The 23,510-nt window shown below is 43.3% G+C and overlaps 1 protein-coding gene across 5 annotated transcripts in view; it reads right to left on the bottom strand.

Annotated features, from left to right (window-relative positions):
• Positions 1-23,510, bottom strand: part of LOC137507027 (heterogeneous nuclear ribonucleoprotein D0-like) — a 33,102-nt gene that overhangs the window by 5,370 nt on the left and 4,222 nt on the right. For 4 of the 5 annotated variants that reach the window (XR_011020468.1, XR_011020469.1, XM_068233645.1 and 1 more), the window contains exons 2-6: positions 16,894-17,062; positions 11,424-11,585; positions 8,380-8,511; positions 6,104-6,200; positions 5,434-5,577 (exon numbers count right to left, since the gene is read on the bottom strand). Coding sequence is in view for 3 of the 5 variants with exons in the window: in XM_068233645.1 (XP_068089746.1) it covers positions 5,434-5,577; positions 6,104-6,200; positions 8,380-8,511; positions 11,424-11,585; positions 16,894-17,062 (704 nt within the window). In the remaining 2 variants the exon portion in view is untranslated. Of the gene's footprint in view, positions 1-4,321; positions 4,395-5,433; positions 5,578-6,103; positions 6,201-8,379; positions 8,512-11,423; positions 11,586-16,893; positions 17,063-23,510 lie in introns of those variants that run through there. The other variant, XM_068233647.1, reaches the window with a different exon arrangement.

Raw genomic sequence — 23,510 nt, 5'->3', positions numbered from 1 at the left:
TTTAGTGTAGTTTCTGGGAGATTACAAAAACTCTGTTAAAGGATACCCGAAGTGACATGTGACATGAGATAGACATGGGTATGTACACTGCCTAGCACACAAATATCTAGGCTGTGTTCCTTTTTTTTGATACTGATAAGAAATTCCCCTTTTTATCTCTTTCTTGCTCTCAGAAGCCATTTTCTGCTAGGAAAGTGTTTTATAGTTGGAATTTCTTATCAGTGAGGGTCACACTGTAGTCACTTCCTGTCTGAGTCAAGCCTGATTCAGCCACTTACATACCTGATATTTAATTCTTTCAGGCAGAGAAAGAAAAAAAGGAACACAGCATAGTTATTTGTGTGCTAGGCACAGTACATACCCATCTCTATCATCATGTCACGTCACCTTGGGTATCCTTTAACAATTGTCTCCCACTTTATAGCTTGACCTATCAGGTAAAAGGTCACCCACAAAAATTAAATAATGTATAGGGTGTGTGGGTTGAGTCACACAGGACTGTAAGGGCTTAAACACACTAGCAGCACTACCAGTGTTTTGAAAATGCCATTCACCTGAATGAGAATCACAGCAAAATCTATTTTGTACCGCAATTTTGAAAAATCATGGCGTTTTTGCTGTGATGATAATTCAAGTGAATGGGAGAGCGTTCTCAAAACGCTGGCAAAAAAAATGCTGCTAGTGGGTTTGAGCCCTCAGGCTCGGTTTACACTTGATGCAAAAAATGTACCCAGCACTGTTTTTGCAGCAATGCAAGCAATGCCAATTCTGGTGCAACGCAATGCCCCCCTCTCCCCCGATGCAATAATGTAACGAACTAGACCCTGAACTGGTCTCTTCCATTCTGTGCTGAACGGACTGTTAGTAATTGGAATCGAGACGGACTCCTTACCTCGATGCCGGTGTGAATGTACCTGATTAAGTTTTACTGAATCTGGATCTTTGAGACTTTGTTCTTACACTTAGTGGGCTAGAACCCTTTGTATTCACCTGCTTTACTTCAGATTTAAACATACTCTGTTGACGTGTCACGCATTTTATTATTCTTGATTTATAAAGCGCCAACATATTCCGTGGCGCTGTACAAAATAAATCTTTTGGCCTGTGCAACATGTGTGATTTCTGCAATTTTTTTTGTTTTGTTTTTATTTATGGCTTTCTTGTTTTTACTTGGCAACTCATATAAAGTTGCTCCATACTGTGGGAATGCTGAAAGATTAGGGATCAGGAAGGAGATGTCATGATATTAAAATCAGTTAGCAGAATCAGGGAGATGCACTGAAACTATTGACAAAAACAGATAAAAAAAAAAAAAAATATATATATATATATATATATATATATATATATATATATATATATATATATATATATATATATATATATATATATATATATATATATATATATATATATATATATATATTAATAAGTGTGAATAAGTGTGTGTGTGTATATATATATATATATATATATATATATATATGCCCCTTGTGGGTACTCACCTTGGGAAGGGAAAGCCTCTGGATCCTATTGAGGCTTCCCCCGTCCTCCTCCATACCACGGTGGTCTCTGTCTGCCACAATTTGGCAGGCTGTTCAATATTTACCTTCCCTGGCTCCAGCGAGTGGCGCTGTTGCGGCTCTTCGCTCGGAAATAGTCAATCCCAGTCGGGTCCGCTCTACTCCACAGTAGAGCGGACCTGACTGGGATCAGCTATTTCCCCCTATTTCGGAGCCAAGAGCTGCTAATGCGCTGGAGCCATGGAGGTAAATATTTACATCCCCGCCGTTCTGGGAGCTGTATCGCCGCCGTGGGACACAGGAAGACGGGGGAAGCCATGATAGGATCCAGAGGCTTCCCCCTCCCGAGGGGAGTACCCCCCAGGGGTGTTTTTTCTTCATACAGATTTTCTTTAACCAAAACTACTGGATTCTCCCCTCCTTCAATTCCAACAGGTTACAGACAAACACACAACACACATACACGGTGCTTCTGCAGGCCAGTCCTTGAGCTGCTGTATATTGGTGTGTGGCGGTGTTACACACATCATTGCTTATATCTCCCTTCTAGGCAGCAGTGAAAGGTCTTATCAGGTAAATGTTAGTCATCTAGGTGCATGACGCTTGTACTGTGACTGCATAGTAGGTTTATAGCATGCTAGCTACATACCATGCCGCCACATTATACAGGTCACACCCCTGTTAATTATCTGAATTCCGTTTTTTTAGACATCTTTACATTGAACTGAACTTGCACTGTTTAAAACGAATGTCCAATTCCTGAATGTGTCACAGATACTGAAGCAAGCAATATTTACACTGTGAAATGTATAGTTATTGGCAAAAATGTATTTTGTTCTATGATCTCTCTTCTGTTCCCTGCTGCAGAAGTGGCTGTGCATCCAAGATCTGTCCTGTCACAATCTACTTCCAGATAAAGTATGCAGCTCACCCCTTCCCTAATGCAAACGCTTCTCCAGTCCCTCAGATGGTGTACAGCCAAGTTGTTATTGAGCATGTGATGCAATCAATGAAAACCCAGGAAGGAGGGGGGAAGAGAAAAAAAAAAAAACAGGCGAGAAGGGGAGGGAAGGCTGAAACTCATTATAGTTGGCCCTGTCCAGCTGTACTATAAAAAGACACTGGATCAGCTCATGACCTCTGTAAAATTGGCTATTGCATATAAGCCTGGACACATGGAACACAAAATGGTCCCATTTCTGTGACCAGAGATGCTCTCAAAACAGCATTAACACGCTAATAAAAACACAGAATTACACATTGTTGTCAGAAAAAAAGGCCCTTCGTATGTTAACTAAATCATGCTCTAAAACAAAGAAGCTGTTACTGTACATTATACACTTTGGAAAGGCAAGATGAAAAGGCTACTACCTTTCTGCATGGATGTTTTTACTGGCAGTGCAGATGCTGTGAGGAAGATGTACAGTGCTGCTGGTAAGATGTGTTCAAGTACCTGGGATTGAAGTCCTGGCACCCTATGTAACTACTGTTATTGCATTATGAAGTGTTGCCCAGGAGTTGGGTTCATCAGAAACATCACATTTCTCACTAAAATGTATAACTTGTATCAAACTCTACAATCCATGTAATCTTTAATAAAAAGGAAGTCTTTTGACACAGACTTTTCAGACTATGGCTATCATTCATAAAGCATTTCCGCATGCGGAAATGCTTAAAACAGCTGACTTTACCGACCACTTAGCAAAGTCAGCATTCATAAAGCCTCTTTCCGCATGGAAAAATGACACTACCGAGCAGAGTGATAAATCACCTCCTTGTGCGGTGATTATCGGTACAAATGTAGCAAAATTTTCATTCATAAAGATCACCGCAAGCGGTGTGAGGTCGGGAAGTACCACTCCCTCTGATGTGGCGATACCAATGTAAGTGAATGGAGACACACAGACCTCCCAGGCAGCTGCAGCAGAGCGGAACACGGAGAAATGTATCAACTCGGCAGCTTCCGTGTCTCCGCAAGCCTACCGCCAGCTTAGTTCGGGGAATCTCCGCACTGCTTCCGCACATGCATACTTTTATGCATGCCCACCCAGAAGTCTAAAAATCCGCCAGCTGTGTTTTCCCGCACTGTTTTCTGTTTACCGACAGCCTGTTCATGAATGACAGCCAATGGGTCTGCACTTTAAAAGACCAATCCATGTAGCTTTCTGGTTAGAACATTCCCTCCATGTTTACTTATTGGTACCACAGCCAAGTGGTTTGCAATACAGCCTTTCAAAAACCATATTTAAAAGAATCCAGTATTCATTAAATTTGATATCATAAATGCTAAAGACCGCCTCTGTTAAGAATCGAGTGTGTGCACTGCACCTCCCTCCCTGAGGCATCGGCGAGAGATCTGGCCTACCACATCATCTTTGACCAAGTGTGCTAAACTCTTACTATTCTCCCTCCATATCCCAACAGCTCTGTCATGCGCCGCCGCCGCCCATCACAGTGCCTCCACCACCTCCATAGTAATAGAACATGTCGCTAGCCTAGAGGTCAAATTGTCACCCAAGGGATCGATTCCTAATCCCTGCCGGGATACAGTAATTGAATGCATGTACCTAGCTTTAAAATAATTTCAAATGTTTCCTTATGACCATTCATGTGGTGCAACAGTAGGGTTTGCTATAAAAGGAAAATGAGACCTACCCTCCATCTCAATTAGGAGTAGAGAAACATCAAAATGTAACTTATTTCTATTATTTTAGGGGCATTTTCCAAGTGAAGTGAAAATAAACTTATGAGATATTTGTATGTATAGAAGGGATGATAAATAGTAATATAGAAAAGAGTCATTTTATAGCTTTATTTGAAGATTGTACCATACGGTCACAGCTGTTTAGAATCCACACTCGGCCTTTTAAGCTGAAAGAGATACAGAAGTAATGATCCTTTGAACTTTCCTGCAGTAAAATCTTATGTACTTCTCCCTGGCAGATTGCTTTTCACGTCTATTTACTTTTTAGTAAACCGGACCGAATTTGACAAGCTAATTTGCTCAGATAATAGGGTTTAATTCTACGTGTCCTGGAAAACAGAAAGTGACTTCAGATAATTTCTTAGTAGGGCTAGTACTAGATGTGTATATGTTTATCTTATGTCACTTCAAGTACGCTTTCAAAACCATAACTCAAACAATATAATTCAGAGAGCTAGAAATTGGGGAGAAAGCATTTACACACATTACAGTGTTATTCATCTACTCTGCTAAAAAAAAAAAAAAAATTAATTCACAGTAAAAAAAAAAATTAATAATGCTGGCCATACACTGGTCAATTATAGGATGATCGAATGACCCATCGATTCTTAGCATCAATTCAAAATAAATTAATCGATCGAACATGAATCAATTTTTTGCTCCTACACTAGTGTTGGTTTTTGTTCCATTCCCCCCCCCCCCCCCTTCAATTGAAGAGAGGATAGTTTTGATCACCAATTAAGCACCCTGATGAATCAGATCGAGTAAAGGTCGATTGAAAATAATGGAAATTGGCTCGATTCTTGTTCCATCGATTGAAATAACCCAACATACTCTATCGATTAATTTTAAGTATTCGATCAAATATCATGTTAATCGATTCTACATCAAAATGACAATGCGATTCTTGATCCATTCGATTCATTTATCGGTTATAATAATCAAATCGAAGAAAAAAAAAAAAGGCGACCAGTGTATGGCCACCTTAAGAAAAAATAAATAAACTGATTACACTTAAGGAAACAATCCAAATTGTGTCAGTATTTACAGCACAAGAGGCTTAGTATGTCAAGTATTGAAGAAAAACAAGACAATATCAAACACTGATCATGCAACTCTGTCTGCTTCACAGAAAGGTTTTCAAATCCACATGTATTTATGTAGCAACAATTCACATGGCAGGTATGTCTTCATAATGATACTCACTACTGTAATCTCCATAGCCATAGTAGTTATATCCAGTGTAGTCATAGTTTCCATAGCCTCCATAGCCTGGGTTGTTGTAGCCATAACTACTGTAGCTTGGATTCCAGTAATTACTATATCCCTGGCTCCAGCTCTGGTTTGAGCCTATTGGAAACAGTTACCAACATCATTAAAGGATTAGAAAACAAATCCAATACTACATGCATTTAGGGCTCAGCCACACTAGAAGGGCTTTTCTGAGCGCTTATTAAAAAAAAAAATAATAATCGCTCCCATTCACTTTCGTGAAAATCACAGTAAAAATACGTGCAATCGTGGCAATTTTTACCACAATTTTAATGAAAGTGAATGTGAGCGATTTTTAAAAAGCGCTCAGAAAGCGCTAATCAATCACAAAGCGCTCAGAAAAGCGCTTATAGTGTGGATGAGCCCTAAAGCCTGGTACACACCATGCAATTTCCCGTCAGATGGACAGATAAATTCCGACAGGTCCGAACTGATTTCTGATCAATTTGCATAGAAGTGATCAGAAAATCTATCAGAAAAATGATCAGAAATCCGATCGTGTCTGTGGGAAATTATCTATCGACCCATCCATCTGATGGGAAATTGCATGGTGTGTACCAGGCTTTAGAGTTAGCTGTTTTTAATGGCTTAATGGATTATTAACCTCCTCTTCCACGAGATCTTGAAGACCCTCCGCCTCTTGTGCCCCACTGCTGCTGCTGCTGATACTGTTCCTTGGAAAGTGCTACTTTGATTTCACACTAGTAAAAAGAGAAATAAAACAATTATGGAGAGAGGCTGCACTCACTTAGGACAAATATGCTGTGCTCCTAAAAGTTTTGCCTTCCTACTGTCTACCCAATATGGCATCTATTTACTACAAAGCACTGATAATATCACTAAAACAAGACATTCAGGCTAGATTCACAATGGGACGTTATTGTCCTGCGTTTATAAAGTCGCATATCGCAGGTTATCGCACAGCAATGTCGAACCTATGCGATGTTCACAGTATGACATAAAGTTGCGTTCTGAATGTTGCATTTATTGTGACGCACTGCTGCAGTGTGTTACCTCTTAACACAGACGTTTACAGATACAGGGAAGCATACTTTTCATTGCCTGTATGCTCTACTGTATGCGACGGTAACGCATCGTTAAGTTGCGACTCTTTTGGTGCGTTGCATTGTAATTTTGCGTTGCGACCTTAACATTGCATCATAACGTAACACCCTACTGTGAATCTAGCCTCAGGCTTTTCTTGATGTCCAATTGAATATCTGAAACATACAGTGCCAATTAACTGCTGCTCACTTTTTTCCCCCTTCCTACAAATATACCTTGTCAGCATCTTCCTGAGCCTCGGAGTCAAGCTACATACACACATACGATAATTGTTGTCCATCGGGGATTGAGAAACAGCTGGGTGCACTAGTTGCAACCCCCCCTCCCAGAAATTAAGCTGTGGCAGAGTTTTTTCAAAATGTCTGCAAAGGCTCTGGTCATGTCCATCTGATTTGCTGTGGATCGCCCCCAGCTTTGTAGTTGTGGCCTAAGTAAAGGCTGCTGAGCCGGGGGGGCAAAGCATGCAGAGGTTTCCAAAGAGCTTCAGTAAGCGTTGGAAACATGGCCACGACTGCGTTCTTGAGGAGGGGTCAGGGCGTCACCTGTGGACAATGGAAGTGAGAATATGGTGCCTGCTATATTTATTTCCTTTTTAACAATGCCAGTTGCCTGGCAGCCCTGCTGATTTATTTGGCTGCAGTTGTGTCTGAATCACACCAGAAACAAGCTTGCGGCTAATCTTGTCAGATCTGACAATGTCAAAAACACCTGATCTGCTGCATGCTTGTTCAGGATCTTTGGCTAAAAGTATTAAGTCCCATCTACACGATACGATTCTTTGTGTGGATTATGATTCTATTTACGATCCAATTAAATTCAACATGTCTGATTGGAATTCGATTTGCCATTGTTTGTTTTGGGGGGAGGTACATAGCCGGCCTTTGACCTGAGCGATCGGAGCGGTGCTCAGGGCGCCGGCTTTCAAGGGGGCGCCTATAGCTGGTTGCCTTTACTGAGGGCACCTACACCTGATTTCCTATTATGGGGGCACCTATAGCTGGCTACCTATATTGAGGGCACCAACACATGGCTACCTATACTGGAGGCACCTACGCCTGGCTACCTATGGGGGGGGGGGGATGGAGACCTTCAACTGACTTCCTATTCTGGGGGCACCTATGCTTGGCAACCTATATTGAGGGCACCTACACATGTTATCCTATACTGGGGCCTCTATACCTGGCTACCTACCTATACTGAGTCTGGGGGCGCTTTTTGGGGGGCGCACTGTGGCTATAACCGTTGGTGCTAATTGTCAGTGCTGTGCGATCATTGTAAATGGGGGGAGGCGAGTAACTGTCCCACTGATTGTTTTTATTAATATTCCTGAAAGGTTCTAGCCTTCATTTTTAAGTGTATTCAGGATAATGCACTCTTTCCATTCATTCGTGGTTATTAATAGTATTTTCTCTATTATACATATGTGACGTGTCACAGAGATCTGAGCATTTGTGTCACAGCGTCAAAAAGGTTGGGAACCACTGTCCAAGGTGATATCTCAGGAGAAAAGGTGAATTGCATATGGGCCTGTGTGTGTGTGTGTGTACATGCGTGTATGCGCGTGCACGCGGGAGGAGGATGAAAATCAGGTTTCGCTCAGGGCGCTATGAAACCTAAGGCCGGCCCTGGGGAGGTACGAATGGTTTCTGTAAACAGTTCTTCTTGCCTGTGGAAGCTAAACTATATAGAACATTATTTTTCAAATCTGGATTGCAAAAATTTGGAAGCTAGCTGCTACAGACCGTAACATTTTTCTGTAAACAAAAACAAAAAAAACAAAAAAAATTATATTTGACGACTACAACCATGACATACTTTACTTAAGCCAACATTATGGTATTTCTTTTCCATGATTTTCTTCACTGGTTCCTCTTCCTTAAACGTGATGAAGCAGAAGCCACGCCTTTTATTAGTCTTGTTGTCCATGGGGAGCTCAATTGCTTCAATCTAAGGAGGGATGCAAAGTGGATAAAAACAAGATAAAGTAAAAGTCAGTTATTACAGGTTATGCACCCACTGGTGGTCAATTCATCTTTTGCCTTTCATATGAAATGACATGAAAACCTCTATAGGGTGCTCACCCAGAAATATTTTCCAGCTGGGTGCATGAAAAAGTCGATGCTACAGCAGAACATTTGGGCACTCCCCTTCCCCCAATAGCACCTACACATAGCCGGGACCAGCGGCACACACAAAAAAAACCAAACACGTAAAATAGCAGCTACATGTAGCTGCTGGCTGGGAGCAGTAAAGGGCTTTTTAATTGCCGGCTGGTTAGAGAGTTTAGTGTTTGGAGTAAATGGGGTGCGGTTAGGCATAGTCAGGGGAGGTGTTAGAATTGAGGTACGGAGGGTTAGTAGAATATCTGTATAATTACCGATATTCTATCGCTATTACCCACACCCATTTTTTGCATGTACGCAGGTTACCCTGGGTGCTTCTGGGAAGGGAAAGGGGAATCATGCCGAGTGCTACTGGGTGAGGGAATCACGTGTGGATTTTATTAACCATTTCAGCCCGCGGGTATTTTTCATCTTATGGAGAGGAATTTTCCCCTTTCAGCGCTCCTCCTTTTCATTCCCCAATAACTTTATCACTACTTATCACAAATAAATGATCTATACCTTGTTTTTTCCGACACCAATTAGGCTTTTTTTGGGTGGTACATTGTTAAAAATTATTTTATTCTAAATGCATTTTGACAGGAATAATAAAAAAAAAAAATGAAAAAAAAAATTATTATTTCTCAGATTTCGGCCATTATAGTTTAAAAATAATACATGCTACCGTAATTAAAATCCACACATTTTATTTGTCCATTTGTCCCGGTTATTGCAACGTTAAAATTATATCCCTAGTATAATGTTTGGTGACAATATTTTATTTAGAAATAAAAGATGCATTTTTTCAGTTTTACATCCATCACGAAATTTGACCCCATTATTTAATAATAAGATGCCCTCTTGACATAGATATTATTATTTTTTTTCCCTATAGTCAGTTGGTGTATTTTACTATTTGGCCACAAGATGTCCCCGCTGAGCGAAATTCTATGTAGCGTACAATTACGCTACATAGGATACAATGAATTGTTACATTGTAACAAGTGGAAGTGCTTCCATCGGAAACCTCCGATCACAGCGGCGACGGGAAGATCATAAATTTAACGACCGGGCGGAAATGACGGCTCCATTTACAGAATAAACACTGTTTTTGAACAAAAACAGTGTTTATTCTCAGCGGACATGCTCAGATTAGCACAGGGGACTTTTGTCCCCTGCAACCAATCCCCCCTGCTAGCAGCAGCAGCGCGATCACGGGCATTTGCCCGCAGGATCGCTTGCAGACCCACCAAACTGCATGGACGTGACTAGCACGTTCCTGCGGCTCTAGCACCTGCCGCTGCAGACGTGAAGCTCACGTCCGCGCAGCTGAAATGGTTCAAGTGGATCCGAGATAATCTTTTACTCATTGCATAATTGTGTTACTTTCATATAGTTTATAGGGCATTCCTCAAGCCAAATACTTTTTTGCTTTTGTTTTAATACTCTAATTCCCTATAAGCTAAACGAGCCTCGCCCACAGCTGTCTTGGCATTTTCAGACAGTAGCAAGGGCTTATGGGAGCTCAGTCTGGGTAGGAGGAGGGGGAGGCGTTACTAGCCAGAGACTTTAGAGGCAGAGGGGAGGAGGGAGAATTAGGTTTTCACAGGCTGAGGGATGGAGATGCAGATCAGCTTGCCTGTGTGTAATGTTTACAAACAGAACATGGCCGCTGTCATTGTATCACAGGAAGAAATAATTATATTCTGTTGAAGCTGTTTGCAGCTGGATTTGCTGTGTAAACTATCTAAACTTTAGATAAGATATATAGACAAGTCACTTGTTATAGTTAGTTTTTCATCTCGGATCCGCTTTAAAGATACTGTTTTGATGGGATTTAGGGAGTGTTTGTAAGCTCCCATTACAGTGTGGTGCACTGCAATACTGTCAGCTGACAGCAGAGATGTCACATATCCATATCAGTGAATTACAGTTCGGTGCTCCCCGCACGTTGCAGTTGAAGCAGCCCTGTCACCGGTTCCACCAGACAAAGCCCCACACTCCCAGGCCACCACAAGACAGACGCTCTATCCGTCTACTTGTCACTCTGGCCTTCACTTTCCCATGGCAGACAAGTTGAGCTTATTTTCTATCCTGCATGACGGGCCATGCCCATCGCTGGTCAAGAGGTAGCTGTGACTGGCTGTAAGGCTCCTTGCACACTGCAAATCCGATTTGCGATTCCGATTTTCCCTGGATGCTATCAAAAGAAAAAAACGTAGAAAAAATGGTGCATGCAGTACAGATTAAAAATTGGAATCGCGTGTGAAAATCAATTAGAAATCGGAATCGCATGCAGGGCTGTGGAGTCTGAGCAATTTTGGGTACCCGGAGTCGGAGGTTTCATAAACTTAGGAGTCGGATGATTTTTGTACAAAATCCACAGCCCTGGTAAGTATTAGACTAAGGAGTCAGAGTAATTTTGGGTACCCGGAGTCGGAGTTTTCATAAACTGAGTCGGAAGATTTTTGTACCGACTCCACAGCCCTGATCGCATGTAGTGTGCAAGAGGCCTAAATGTGATTCTGCCGCCTGCCTAATAGGCTCCCCCCCCCCCCCAATTACAAAAAAAAAAAAAAAAACCAAACATAACAGTTTAGATTATGTAGTACCTGAGGAGACATTCTACTGTATTTAGTAGAAAGGAGTTTCTTCAGAGACTGACAGATATGGGTAGCTCTGTGTACTCCGTAGTGCTATATGTATTATATACTATGTAATTAAAAGAAAGAAAAAAAAAATACTTGTCAACAGTACCTCCCCAAATGTCCCAAAGTATTCCCTTAGTTTCTCTTCTGGCGTGTCTGGTGATAAACCACCCACAAATATCTTCTTAACAGGTTCTTTTGTCTTCACTGCTTTTGCCCTTTTTGGATCGATAACTTTGCCATTTAGTTTGTGATCTTTTTGTTCCATCACCTGCAGCAAAAGACACATTTTGTATGACATTTAAATATAACCTTGTACTGTGTAACGTATTAGTTCACAAGTGATAGGGAAGACCAAATACTTATTTCTACAACAGCCCAATAAACCCCTTCAGTGTTAGCTCTGTGGCCCTCTCGTTAGGGATGCATACGTTTAAGGTGGAACTTCTCTCCTATGTCTTTCAACATATTATTTTATGCTTAGTAGCCGTGTGTCCCTTTAGACCACGTGTCGAACTCCAGGCCTGGAGGGCCAGATCCATGCCAGTGTTTAGGATGGACTGAGAAAGAGAGGGATGTGTTCTACCTGATGGACCACACCTTTCCTGATTCAGACCCATGAATTAATTTGAGCTGTCAAAAATGTGTGAGGACCTCGGCCCTCATAGGACCGGTTTGACATACCTGCTTTAGACAGACATCCATTCTGATGCCTTAAAGGATACCTTAGCGGAAAAGAATTTAAAACCCTCCGGGACTGCCTACAGACCCCTCGAACTTACTTCCTGGTCGGGGTGGTCGCAACTGACTGCGCAGACACTGCCCGCATCCTTGGATCACATACCTGCAGGAGCTCTGCAAATGCACACTACGTCACAACTACATAGTGCACATGCGCAGAGCACTCTCGGCCGTGCAATTAAAAGAAGTTGGGGGGGGGGGGGTTAGTCCCAGAGAGGAATGAGAGCCCACTAAACATGCTAGCTCCAAATTACATCTAAATCAGGTGAATGGTGTAGGAATCACAACAGTTTGTACCTCCCACTTGTTAAAAGACCAAAAGTAATGGGACAGAATAATAAATCAAACTTTCCGTTTTTAATATTTGGTTGCAAATCCTTTGCAGTCAATCACATCCTGAAGACTGGAACACATAGACATCATCAAATGCTGGGTTTCATCCCTGGTGATGCTATGCCAGGTCTCCGCTGCAACTGTCTTCAGTTTCTGCTTGTTCTTGGGGCATTTTCCCTTCAGCAAGTGAAATGCATGCTCAATCGGATTCAGGTCAGGTGATTGACTTGGCCATTGCATAACATTCCACTTCTTTCCCTTCAAAAACTCTTTGGTTGCTTTTTCGGTATGCTTTGGGTCATTGTCCATCTGCACTGTGAAGCACCGTCCAATGAGTTCTGAAGCATTTAGCTGAATATGAGCAGATAATATTGCCCGAAACATTATGTATGTGCATACAGTAAATATGTATGTGTGTATGTGCATAAATATACAGACAGCTTCAAAATACAGAGTTGGTATTCAATGTAGATGACACAGTGACTAATACAATACCTAAAAAAAAAAAGCGTACAGTAAGTTATAAGTAAATGTTACCCTGGATGGATAAGACACTACTCAGAATTGTTTGAAAGAGCTGCGCGCCGACTTCCTTTCACAGATATAGGACTTATGCATTCTTTTTTGGCTTACCTATATTGTAAATACATTTTGGAAAGCTATTTAGAGAAAAATTATCCGTTTCATAATTCCATGTCCTGAGCAAAAATGATCAGAAATGCAATAACCAAGTAAGGTGAGGTGTGGCAACCTCGGGGAGATCAAAGAAGTCGAAACACCAAAAGATCAGGTGAATCAGAAGGCTGCAATCTTACTAATGCGTACATTTGATATTGCCACTCGGTCCTTTGGCGCACCATAATGCCAATAATGATCAGAACATTAATATCGCTATAAACATCCTATTCTAATGCTAACCTATGGCCCTCTTCACTCCCAGCACTAACCTATCCCCGGCTCCACTCCCAGCGCCAACCTATCCCCCTCTCCAGTCCCAGAGTTAACCTACCCCCCTTCTCGAACCCAGCGCTAGCCTACCCCCTCTACACTCCCAGCGCTAGCCTACCCCCTCTACACTCCCAGCGCTAACCTATCCCCCCTCCACTTCCAGCGCTAACCTATCCCCCTTCCACTTCCAGCGCTAACCTATCCCCCTTCCACTTCCAGCGTTAAAACCTATCCTCCTCTCCACTCCTAGCGCTAACCTATCCCCCTCTCCACTCCCAGCGCTAACCTATCCCCCTCTCCACTCCCAGTGCTAACCTATCCCCCTCTCCACTCCCAGCGCTAACCTATCCCCCTCTCCACTCCCAGCGCTAACCTATCCCCCTCTCCACTCCCAGCGCTAACCTATCCCCCTCTCCACTCCCAGCGCTAACCTATCCCCCTCTCCACTCCCAGCGCTAACCTATCCCCCTCTCCACTCCCAGCGCTAACCTATCCCCCTCTCCACTCCTAGCGCTAACCTATCCCCCTCTCCACTCCTAGCGCTAACCTATCCCCCTCTCCACTCCCAGCGCTAACCTATCCCCCTCTCCACTCACAGCGCTAACCTATCCCCCTCTCCACTCAGCGCTAACCTATCCCCCTCTCCACTCAGCGCTAACCTATCCCCCTCTCCACTCACAGCGCTAACCTATCCCCCTCTCCACTCACAGCGCTAACCTATCCTTCTCTCCACTCACAGCGCTAACCTATCCCCCCTTCCACTTCCAGCGCTAACCTATAGAATTCCACAACCAGCACAGACATCATCGGATAATGCTTTTTCTTTCATTTCACCTAATTAAAATCTTGCCCAATAATGGTTAACTGGAGTACAACCAACACGGTGCACGGTTATATGCTGTACCACATATGTGAGATCACTACAAATCTACATTGTAGAATGCTGAATGTAAAATGCATGTGCTCTTCATGGTGTGCTCCTTGATCCTTATTAAATGCTTTTTGGACAAAAAAGGTCAAAGTTATTGTGGCTATCCACTAGGGGCGCCGCCAGCATACAAGCAAGCCAAGCCCCCGCTTGGGGCCTCGCTCTGCTGCGTGCGGGCACCAGGTGGAGCGGCGGAGAGAGAGAAGTTTCAACTTACCTTCCTCGATCCTGACAGCTTCTATCTACTTCCTGTCATGGCGTCTGTCGCTATGGTAACAGCGCCCCCTGTGATGACGTACCGCATGTCATCACAGGGGGAGCTCGTACTGATGCGACGCGCACTGGGAGAGGCTGAAGATAGAAGCTGCGTGCAGGATGAAGGCAGGTAAGTGGAAACTTCTCTCTCCCCGCCGCTGCGCATACCCTCCTGGCTATAGGGGGGAGGGGGGGCACCTACCTATCTAACCTATACTGGGGGGACATATACCTATCTAACCTATACTGAGGCAAATATACTGGCTACCTATATTGGAGGCACCTACCTATCTAACCTATACGGGGGCACCAACCTATCTAACCTATATGGGGGCACCAACCTATTTAACCTATATGGGGGCACCTACATATCTTACCTATACTGGGGGCAACTATATGGGCTACCTATACTGGGGGGGACCTAGAGCTGGCTACCTATACTGCGGGCACCTATACCGGTCTCCACATTGAGGGCGCATTTTACGCCCTCGGTGCAATTTAGCCTAGAAACTGCTAGTATTTGGCTCCACCCACATCATGTTTGGCCACACCCATCTTCCACCACGTGGGGTGTGGCCATGCATTTTCTAGAAGTGGCTTCTTTTGTGGATGGGGGTCTCAAGTTATGGACTGCTTGGGGCCACCAAAACCTTAGCTGCACTCCTGCTATCCACCATGCAGTAGTGACCCAGTTCAAACAATGATCATCAATCCAAAGAAGGGCAATCATTTTGAGGGGTAAACTAACTAAATATACTTTGAATGGATACTAATCGGTAGTTCCTCATATTACACAGAAGTGGTAAGCTTGTACAATGAACATTATACCATTCGTGGACACTTTAACTGATAAAAAACATTACAATCTTTGGGATACATTTTTATTGGATAAGACCTTAGTCGGTATAGTGTAACTGAATTAATTCATGGTCAATTCCTAATACTGTATATTAAAAATAAATAAATAAATCAGTGCATTGGGCTTTTAGGTATTCGTCGTTGTGTAATGCATTTGCTTATGTCCATCTTGGTGTACAATTGAACAGGTTGTAAACAAAGAGAATAAGGAGTACTTGGTTCTGCCAGAATAGTATTTTTGTAACAATATCGAATACACAGGAGCATACACCAGCTCATTCTTTATATTTAAACTTGTAACCCCCTCCTAGCCTTGAAAAATCACCCATACTTACATATGTTGGCACTCACCTAGCCAGATAGCCACAATCCCAAAAGTCACTTTGCACTGCTTCAGGCTGTCTAGACGTGTTTCTCAACTCGGTCCTCAAATATCCCAACAGTACGTTATGCAGAAAACTAAAGGTAGTTAATGAGTTCTGCTGAGACACTAATCTGTTTGTGGTTTTCTACAAAACATGCACTGCTGGGGGCGGAGCAGTGCTTTTCGGCACTGCTAGATTGGGGCGCAGCGGGCGCCGCCATAGACTATAATGGGAATCAGTCTATAGCGGCGCTCAGTGAGTAACGTCGGCGCCGTCAGAAGACGGAGCCGAAGTTGCTTAAAAAACACAATAATTCGGCCTCCAGCAATCGCTTGAAGCTGAATTATATAATTCCCCCACTATCCATGGCAGCCTGGAGGGGGAATAGTAATTAACACGGGCCGGACTTGTGCAGAAGCTTGATAAGCCATATAAAGGCTGTATCCTGCTCCCAAGTCTACCAGCGCCATTTTCATATGTACTCTGTTGGGGGTACTTGAGGACCAAGTTGAGAAACACTGGTCTAGACTCATACACTCCATCCCCCTTTCCCTGATCCCACATCACTGCCAAGATTAGAGGCTGCAGCAACCACAAATTCCCTACAACAATTGTGAAGGAAGTGATGTCAACTGCCCCCTCCCCTTTCTTCCCCAGCAATGACAGCAGGAGGCTGTGCAATTGCAATGACATTCACAGTCCTCTCCAGAAGCCCCAGCTCGAGGTCATGTCTAAGTCTTTGTAGCTCAAGATGAGTAATGAGCACAGTGGAAGGAAAGACAACAAAAGTGCTGCCATATGACATGGCTACAGATTATAACAGCAATGTGACTTCAGGTCTTCTATGAAGTAAGACTAAATTGTCAGGATAAAAACTATTTTCTATGGCTTATGCCTGAAATCCCTGCCTGCCACTGTCCTTATAAGACACGTGGCACCAGCAGCATCTGTCCCCTTTTCCAAAGACAAACACGAATGTTTGGCCAAACTAAATGTTTACTTGTCATTTGGGCAGTAGAAGGCCAGGGACCAAATGACCATGGCTGTATGTTAAAAGGCCCTTCAAATGTTAACATATCAAAATCCTACACAGTTTTAAATAAATAATTTTACCTTCCATCTCATATATACCGAGATAATGAGCACTGTACCTTGTCAACACCTTCAGCTTCTTTGAATAATACAAAGCCGAAGCCTCTGGAGCGACCTGTGATTGGATCTAATTTCAAAGTGCAGTCTACAACTTCTCCAAATTTTGCAAAGTAATCCTTTAAATCTTTTTTAGTAGTGTCCCAGCTTAACCCGCCAACAAACATCTTCCTGTAAAGAAAAATATATGAACAAACTTTTAAAATAAACAAAAGGTAGTGCACTAAATGAAATTTAAATCTGTTCCACAATTACATGGGTACTTATATGTATTTAAATTCCAAATACAATACAAGGGATGTATCAACTTGTTTTAGGTATGAGGATACCAACTACATATTGTGCACGTAGGTGACAAAACTATAAGGCAGAGCTCCCCAGCCCTGTCTGCAAGGCCCACCAGCAGTACATGTTTAGCAGGAAACCACAAGCACTCACCAATGGGGTAAATTATGTATCAGCAGGGCTGAATAACTACCTCTGTGGATTTCTACAAACCATGCACTGTTGGTGGGCCTTAAAGAGAACCTAAACTGAGGATATGTATTCTTTTTAAAATAATACCAGTTGCCTGACTCTCCTGCTGATCCTGTGTCTCTAATACTTTTAGCCACCGCCCCTCAACAAGCATGCAGATCAGGTGCTCTGACTGAAGTCAGACTGGATTAGCTGCATGCTTGTTTCAGGTGTGTGATTCAGCCACTACTGTAGCCAAAGAGGTCAGCAGGACTGCCAAGCAACTGGTATTGTTTAAAAGGAAACATCCATATCCCTCTCAGTTAAGGTTCCCTTCATTCATAGTCTATATCTGCAGATCTCATACACACCTTGTTTAATGGACATTCATCTGCAGATCAGACAATTATCTGCCGATCTGAAGATCCGACCTGGTGGATCTGATCTACAGATAATTGTCCGTTAAACAAGGTGTGTATGAGATCTGCAGATATCATAGACTATGAATGCGTTTTGCAGGAATGGATCTTTTGCAGGAACAGATCTTTTGCAGATACTGATCTGTTGCATGTGTACAGCGGTCTTTGTGTGCAGCATCTTGCAAAGATTTTTATCTGATGGGGAGTTCAGCTCCATAGAATAGACTGTGTAGAGTATGGCTCTCATACTACATGAAAGGGGGTAAAATTGGTCTGTGATCTTTCATTTTCCAAAGACTTTAATCTGACGTGTGTACCCACCTTTAAAGAGAACCCGACGTGGGGTTCTACGAATGAAATCTGCGCTCAGACGCTGGGTCTGCTTATACAGCCCAGCCTCTGTTGCTATTTCAATCCCCCCCAAAGTTCCCCCTGTGCTCCGCTCTCCCCATAAATCACAGCCGCGCTGTGTGGGCTGTGTTTACTTTTGGACTGTCACTCTCCGCCGCTCCCCCGCCTCCTCCATAGTTCCGGTCCCCACCTGCGTCCCTTCCCTCCCAGCTGATGATTTATGGGGAGAGCGGAGCGCAGGGGGGACTTTGGGGAGATTGAAATAGCAACAGAGGCTGGGCTGTATAGGCAGACCCAGCCTCTGAGCACAGATTTCATTTGTAGAACCCCACCTTGGGTTCTCTTTAACACTTCCGACAGTATTTATCAAGTAAACTGAGAAATAACAGCACACAATACACAACACATGGTACCATAAACATTTAACCTGTATCTAGAATATTACCCATATAAAAAAAAAGGAAATAAATCAACCAATAGGTTACTTCACCGTTACTGGTGTAGAGGTATATCTAATGGGGTGCAGGCATGGCCTGTCCCTCCCCCCATCACATCTGCTTCCCCTTGTTGCATCGCCTGACCAGAAAACAAAAGAGCAGTGCACAGTAACCACATAGGACTTCAGTCACTTCCTGCATTTGAAGTGTGCCACACAGTCACTGCACACTGCTCTTCTGGCCGCCGCTGATCAGAGGTCTGTGTTGGGGAGGCGGATGGGAAAGCACAGGGAGGAGGACACTTCTAAACACATGCTTCTATATAGCCACATTCACAGAAAGAGATATGCCAAAGTGAAAAAAGGTCATGCTCCTCACTGCACTCTTTTAAAGGACCACTCCAGAAAAATGTAAGCAGTTAAATTCTGACAAAACTGTGCAGTGCCGGCAGGATTGTGGGATTTTTTTTTTCTTGTTAGCTACAGTAACACACTTATCTTAAAAAGCAATAACAGAAACTTTCCATTTCAGATAAGATAAGGGCACTATGGTCAGAAGGTAATTGAAATCCACCCTCCCTTAAAGAGACTCTGTAACAAAATCTTCAGCCTTATTTCTTCTATCCTATAAGTTCCTATACCTGTTCTAATGTGGTGTGTCTTACTGCAGACTTTCCTAGTTGCACAGTGGCTGTATTATCTCAGTTATATAATCTAAATCTTCTCTCTTCTGTCGTCTTTGTCGGGCTCAGGCACTCAGGCTGGAATGTGCTACTCTGTTTGTGATAGGATATAAGCTATACACACCCTCTCCACGCCCCCTGCAGCTTTGTGTGAGTCACAGAGTGAGCCCCTCTCAGCCTATCACAAGCTGGTAACAGCCATGTCTTTTGTTTGTAAACACTGCCTAAAACTGGCAATTACAAGCCAGGATTGCAGCAGGGAGTGGCAGAAACAGCAGAGAGGGGCCCAGGAAAACATAATGAATAGAATGGTATGCTTTTTATTGTAAGAATTTTAGAGCACCTTTTTTTAGCACTCAGAACATTTCTATAGCACATGAAAAATGCATGCCAACAATCTGTAATTCATTATTAAAATAAACTTTCATTTTACCTTGTATTTTACATTCAAAGTAGTTTTATTAGGGCTCTTTTCCACTATGAAATGCGATCGCGATTACGATCGCAATCGCATTTCAATTTCCACCATGCGATTGCGATTGAGCTACTATACTCATTATAGTCCAGCTCAATCGCATACAAAACGCAGCAGGACGACGATTGCGCTTTGACCAAAATCGCATCGCAATCGGATCGCACTAATGGAAATTGATGCTGCAGTTTCCATTAGTTTAATGTACCTTGCGATTTGCAGTCAGAAGCAAATCGCAAATCGCAGGCTAGTGGAAAAAGGCCCTCAGGGCCCTTTTCCACTATGAAATGCGATCGCGATTCTAATCGCGATCGCAATCGCGTTTCAATTTCCACCATGCGATTGCGTTTGCGATTGAGCTACTATACTCATTATAGACCAGCTCAATCGCATACAAAACGCGGCAGGACGACGATTGCGCTTTTACCAAAATCGCATCGCAATCGGATCACACTAATGGAAATTGCTGCTGCAGTTTCCATTAGTTTAATGTACCTTGCGATTTGCGATCAGAAGCAAATCGCAAATCGCAGGCTAGTGGAAAAAAGGCCCTTAGCCTGTTTCAGCAGGCCTGCCCGACCGTCCCCAACCACAGAGACTTCAGGAAGCTAATTGTTTTATTGAGCTAATTACCAAGACCTAAACAATACCTTTTCATTAACAAAGGGGGTGAGTACTTAGGTCTGTTTCTTCAAAGACAATGGGCTCTATTCTCAATGAGTTACCGCATGAGTTAAATTAGGTAGTGATAAACACCGATCCAAAAAATCTCCATTTTCAAATTCACAAATTTTTTTCTCCCTAAATTACCTCATGCGGTAAAAGTGAGGTAATAGTGTGGTAATTACCTCAAAATTTATCTCCAATTTGAGATTCTCAATTGAAAAGTTGGTGTTAATTAAGGATTTTTTTTATCACCTACAAATGGTAGGTGATAATTATCACTTCTCTGCTTTTGGCCTTCAGGATGGAACCTTTTGAGCTTTCTTTGCTCGAGTTTATGTCAATTTTACATAGAAGGCAGAAAAGACGAGTGTGTCTAATGTCAAGGCTCACTTTCACACCTCATACAGTCTTTTAGATGATTTTATAGATGCCGAGGAGGAAATTCATCTCTGCTCTAAAAGAAAAGCAACAGCATAATAACCTTTAAATAAAGAAAATCTTTTTTTTTGTTACAGCTGATACAAATCTAACAAAAAATAACCAGTGTATGTACTTCCTGCTTTCATGGAAGCAGACATAGGGTTAACATTCTGTGTTTACACATTAGCTGCTCTGCTGAGGCAGCCAGCTGGCACAGCTGAGAGCTCAAATTACAGTTTTGATTATTCACAGATGAGGGGGAATTAGACAGGCTAAATTATATACATACGGGGTGCATTTATATATGTTTTCATTCTGTCCTGTGCAAGAGTTGAGGTCCCACTGTAAATGTGACAGGCTTTCCTGGGTTGTCTCTGTGTAATGGGTGACAAGCATATGGGCTGCCCTACAGTGGTCAAAAAAGCTTTATTTCCGTACATATTACTGACAGTTTTATCACCCGTTTTACCGCACTTTTATCAAACATTTATCACACTTGGTACATTTTTAGTGAATACTCACTATTTTCACTATTTTTAGTGAATTATCACTGGAGGTAATTTTTCACCCAAAAAAGAGTTACCGCACATGATTTTGTGAATAGAGCCCATTGTGTGTGTCAAAGTGTCAAGATAGCATCTCTGACTTCTGTAAGTAAGGAATGTGAGAAGGGGAGGGGGGAACATGGCAGCTTCTATGCCAGGAGAGATTCCAGTGAAAGAGAATGTGCTCGGTTCCCTTTAAAAGTAAACCTGAGATAGGCTTACTAAAAGATTTTATACTTACCCAGGGCTTTCTCCAGCCCCTTGAGCACCAACGCGTCCCTCGCCGTCCTCCCGAGTGCCTTCGTTTGTCTGGTATCATTCCCGGTAACTGGCTCAGCCGCACCAGTTGGACTCTTCTACGCATGCGGAGGGGCCACGCATGCACAGAAGAGTCAACTGGTGTGACTGAGCCAGATTACCGGGACAGATACCAGGTGAATGGAGGCACTGGGGAGGATGGCGAGTGACGCATCGGTGCTCATGGGGCTGGGGAAAACCCCGGATAAGTATAAAATCATTTAGTAAGCCCATCTCAGGTATATTTTGAAGAGTTTACACAGTGATGTAATCCTATTATCTCTAGGTGATGTTTGCTATGGGGGGGGGGGGGAGGGGACAGTAACCTTTTGCATTACGGAGGGAAAATCAGCTTCGAGTGGATGGGTTGAGTAGGGCCAGTGAGCCTGCAGTGATCGGCTGCTTCTGTCTCTCTCACTACTTCCTTCCCCCTAGCGCCGGCATTTCCTGGTCGCGTCATTATAGATGAGACCGGGCAATAGGGGGAAGGAGTAAAAGAGACAAAAGCAGATCGCTGCAGGCTCACTGGATGAGGCGATTCCCACGGCTTCCGCCGCTAATTACCTTCAGTGTTCTCCCCAGGCTCTTTTAGCCTGGTGCTCCACCCGGCTAGATTTGGTGACCACCCGGCTGTCATCGGCTCACCTCCTCCTATGCTGTAAGCAGAGTTGCCCTGCATTTTCATCTCAACCCACCCGGCTACTTTTTCATGCCACCCGGCTACTTTTTCATGCCACCCAGCTGGAAAAAAATTCTGGGGAGAACACTGACCTTTGCACAGTGGGAGCGTTCAGGACATCGGGGGACATAGAGGGGACAGCAGCTGATCGCCGCAGGCACTTAGGATGAGGTAAGTAATAGAGGCTGCCGCTAATTACTACCTACAAGAGGAGCAAGGACATGGGAGGGGACAGGAGGCAGACATGGGGGGGGGGGGGGAGGAGACAGGACGAGGACAATAATTGGGGGGAGAATATCTACAACATGCCCCCTGGACCATAGACGCACCAGGTTTAGTATATATTTTTCCCCCCCGATTTCTACCTTTTAAACCTAGGTGTGTCTTATAGTCCGGAGAGTCTTATAGTCCCAAAAATACAGTAAGTGTTGCGCACGCCCCTGCCACAATGAATTCCGGGAGTTGTAATCCGTGGATGCGAAAAACATCTCTGTACTCGCATCCATGGGCTACAGCCCCGACATGCATTGCAACGAGGAACTGCATGTGACACTTAGCTGTAAAGTTGAAAATTTGGCACAGTTGTAATCAGACCAGGAAGAAGATGGGGCGAATCCCATATGGGCCAGGAAGCAGCACCTCATAAGCAAACAAAATTAACCAACCAAACAATGATGCAATCAATAGCAAACATAAAGAAATCTTAACTGGAGCATATTCATTTAGATTTGTTGGAGGAAGTCTACCTAGCAAAGTTTGGAGTGAAACAAAAATTGTTATTGCCAGGTGCTTAGTCCCTTTTGAGTGCAGTGTGATTCTTGCCAAAAAAACTAAAGTACTGTATGCAAGATTTTTTCTACTACTGACCATGCGTCCCATGCCATATATTTGAATGGCAATTGAATGGCAAGCACAAAGAAAAATGGCTTAACCGTTTGTGGCTGCCTAAGCCCAATGCAGCATAGAGAGGCAATAACATGTCCCTGCCGGCACAGAACTTGGCTGTTTGAAGACAGCTGGATTCCGTACCTCAGTGTCCCAACACTTACCACTAATCGAGTTTATCGCCGACTCCTCGGACACTAGCCAGTTTGCCTTGTCTCGTCAGTCTGTCCTGTCAGTATAGCCTAATCTGTCCCTTCGAGCCAGTCCTAGTACTTTGGTACTGATTCTCCTTCCCTATCGGCAAGTTACA

Source organism: Hyperolius riggenbachi, chromosome 1, assembly GCF_040937935.1.
Source record: "Hyperolius riggenbachi isolate aHypRig1 chromosome 1, aHypRig1.pri, whole genome shotgun sequence".
NCBI lineage: Eukaryota > Metazoa > Chordata > Amphibia > Anura > Hyperoliidae > Hyperolius > Hyperolius riggenbachi.
The sequence above is the reverse complement of the archived record's forward strand: the minus strand, read 5'-3'. Positions and strand labels throughout refer to the sequence as shown.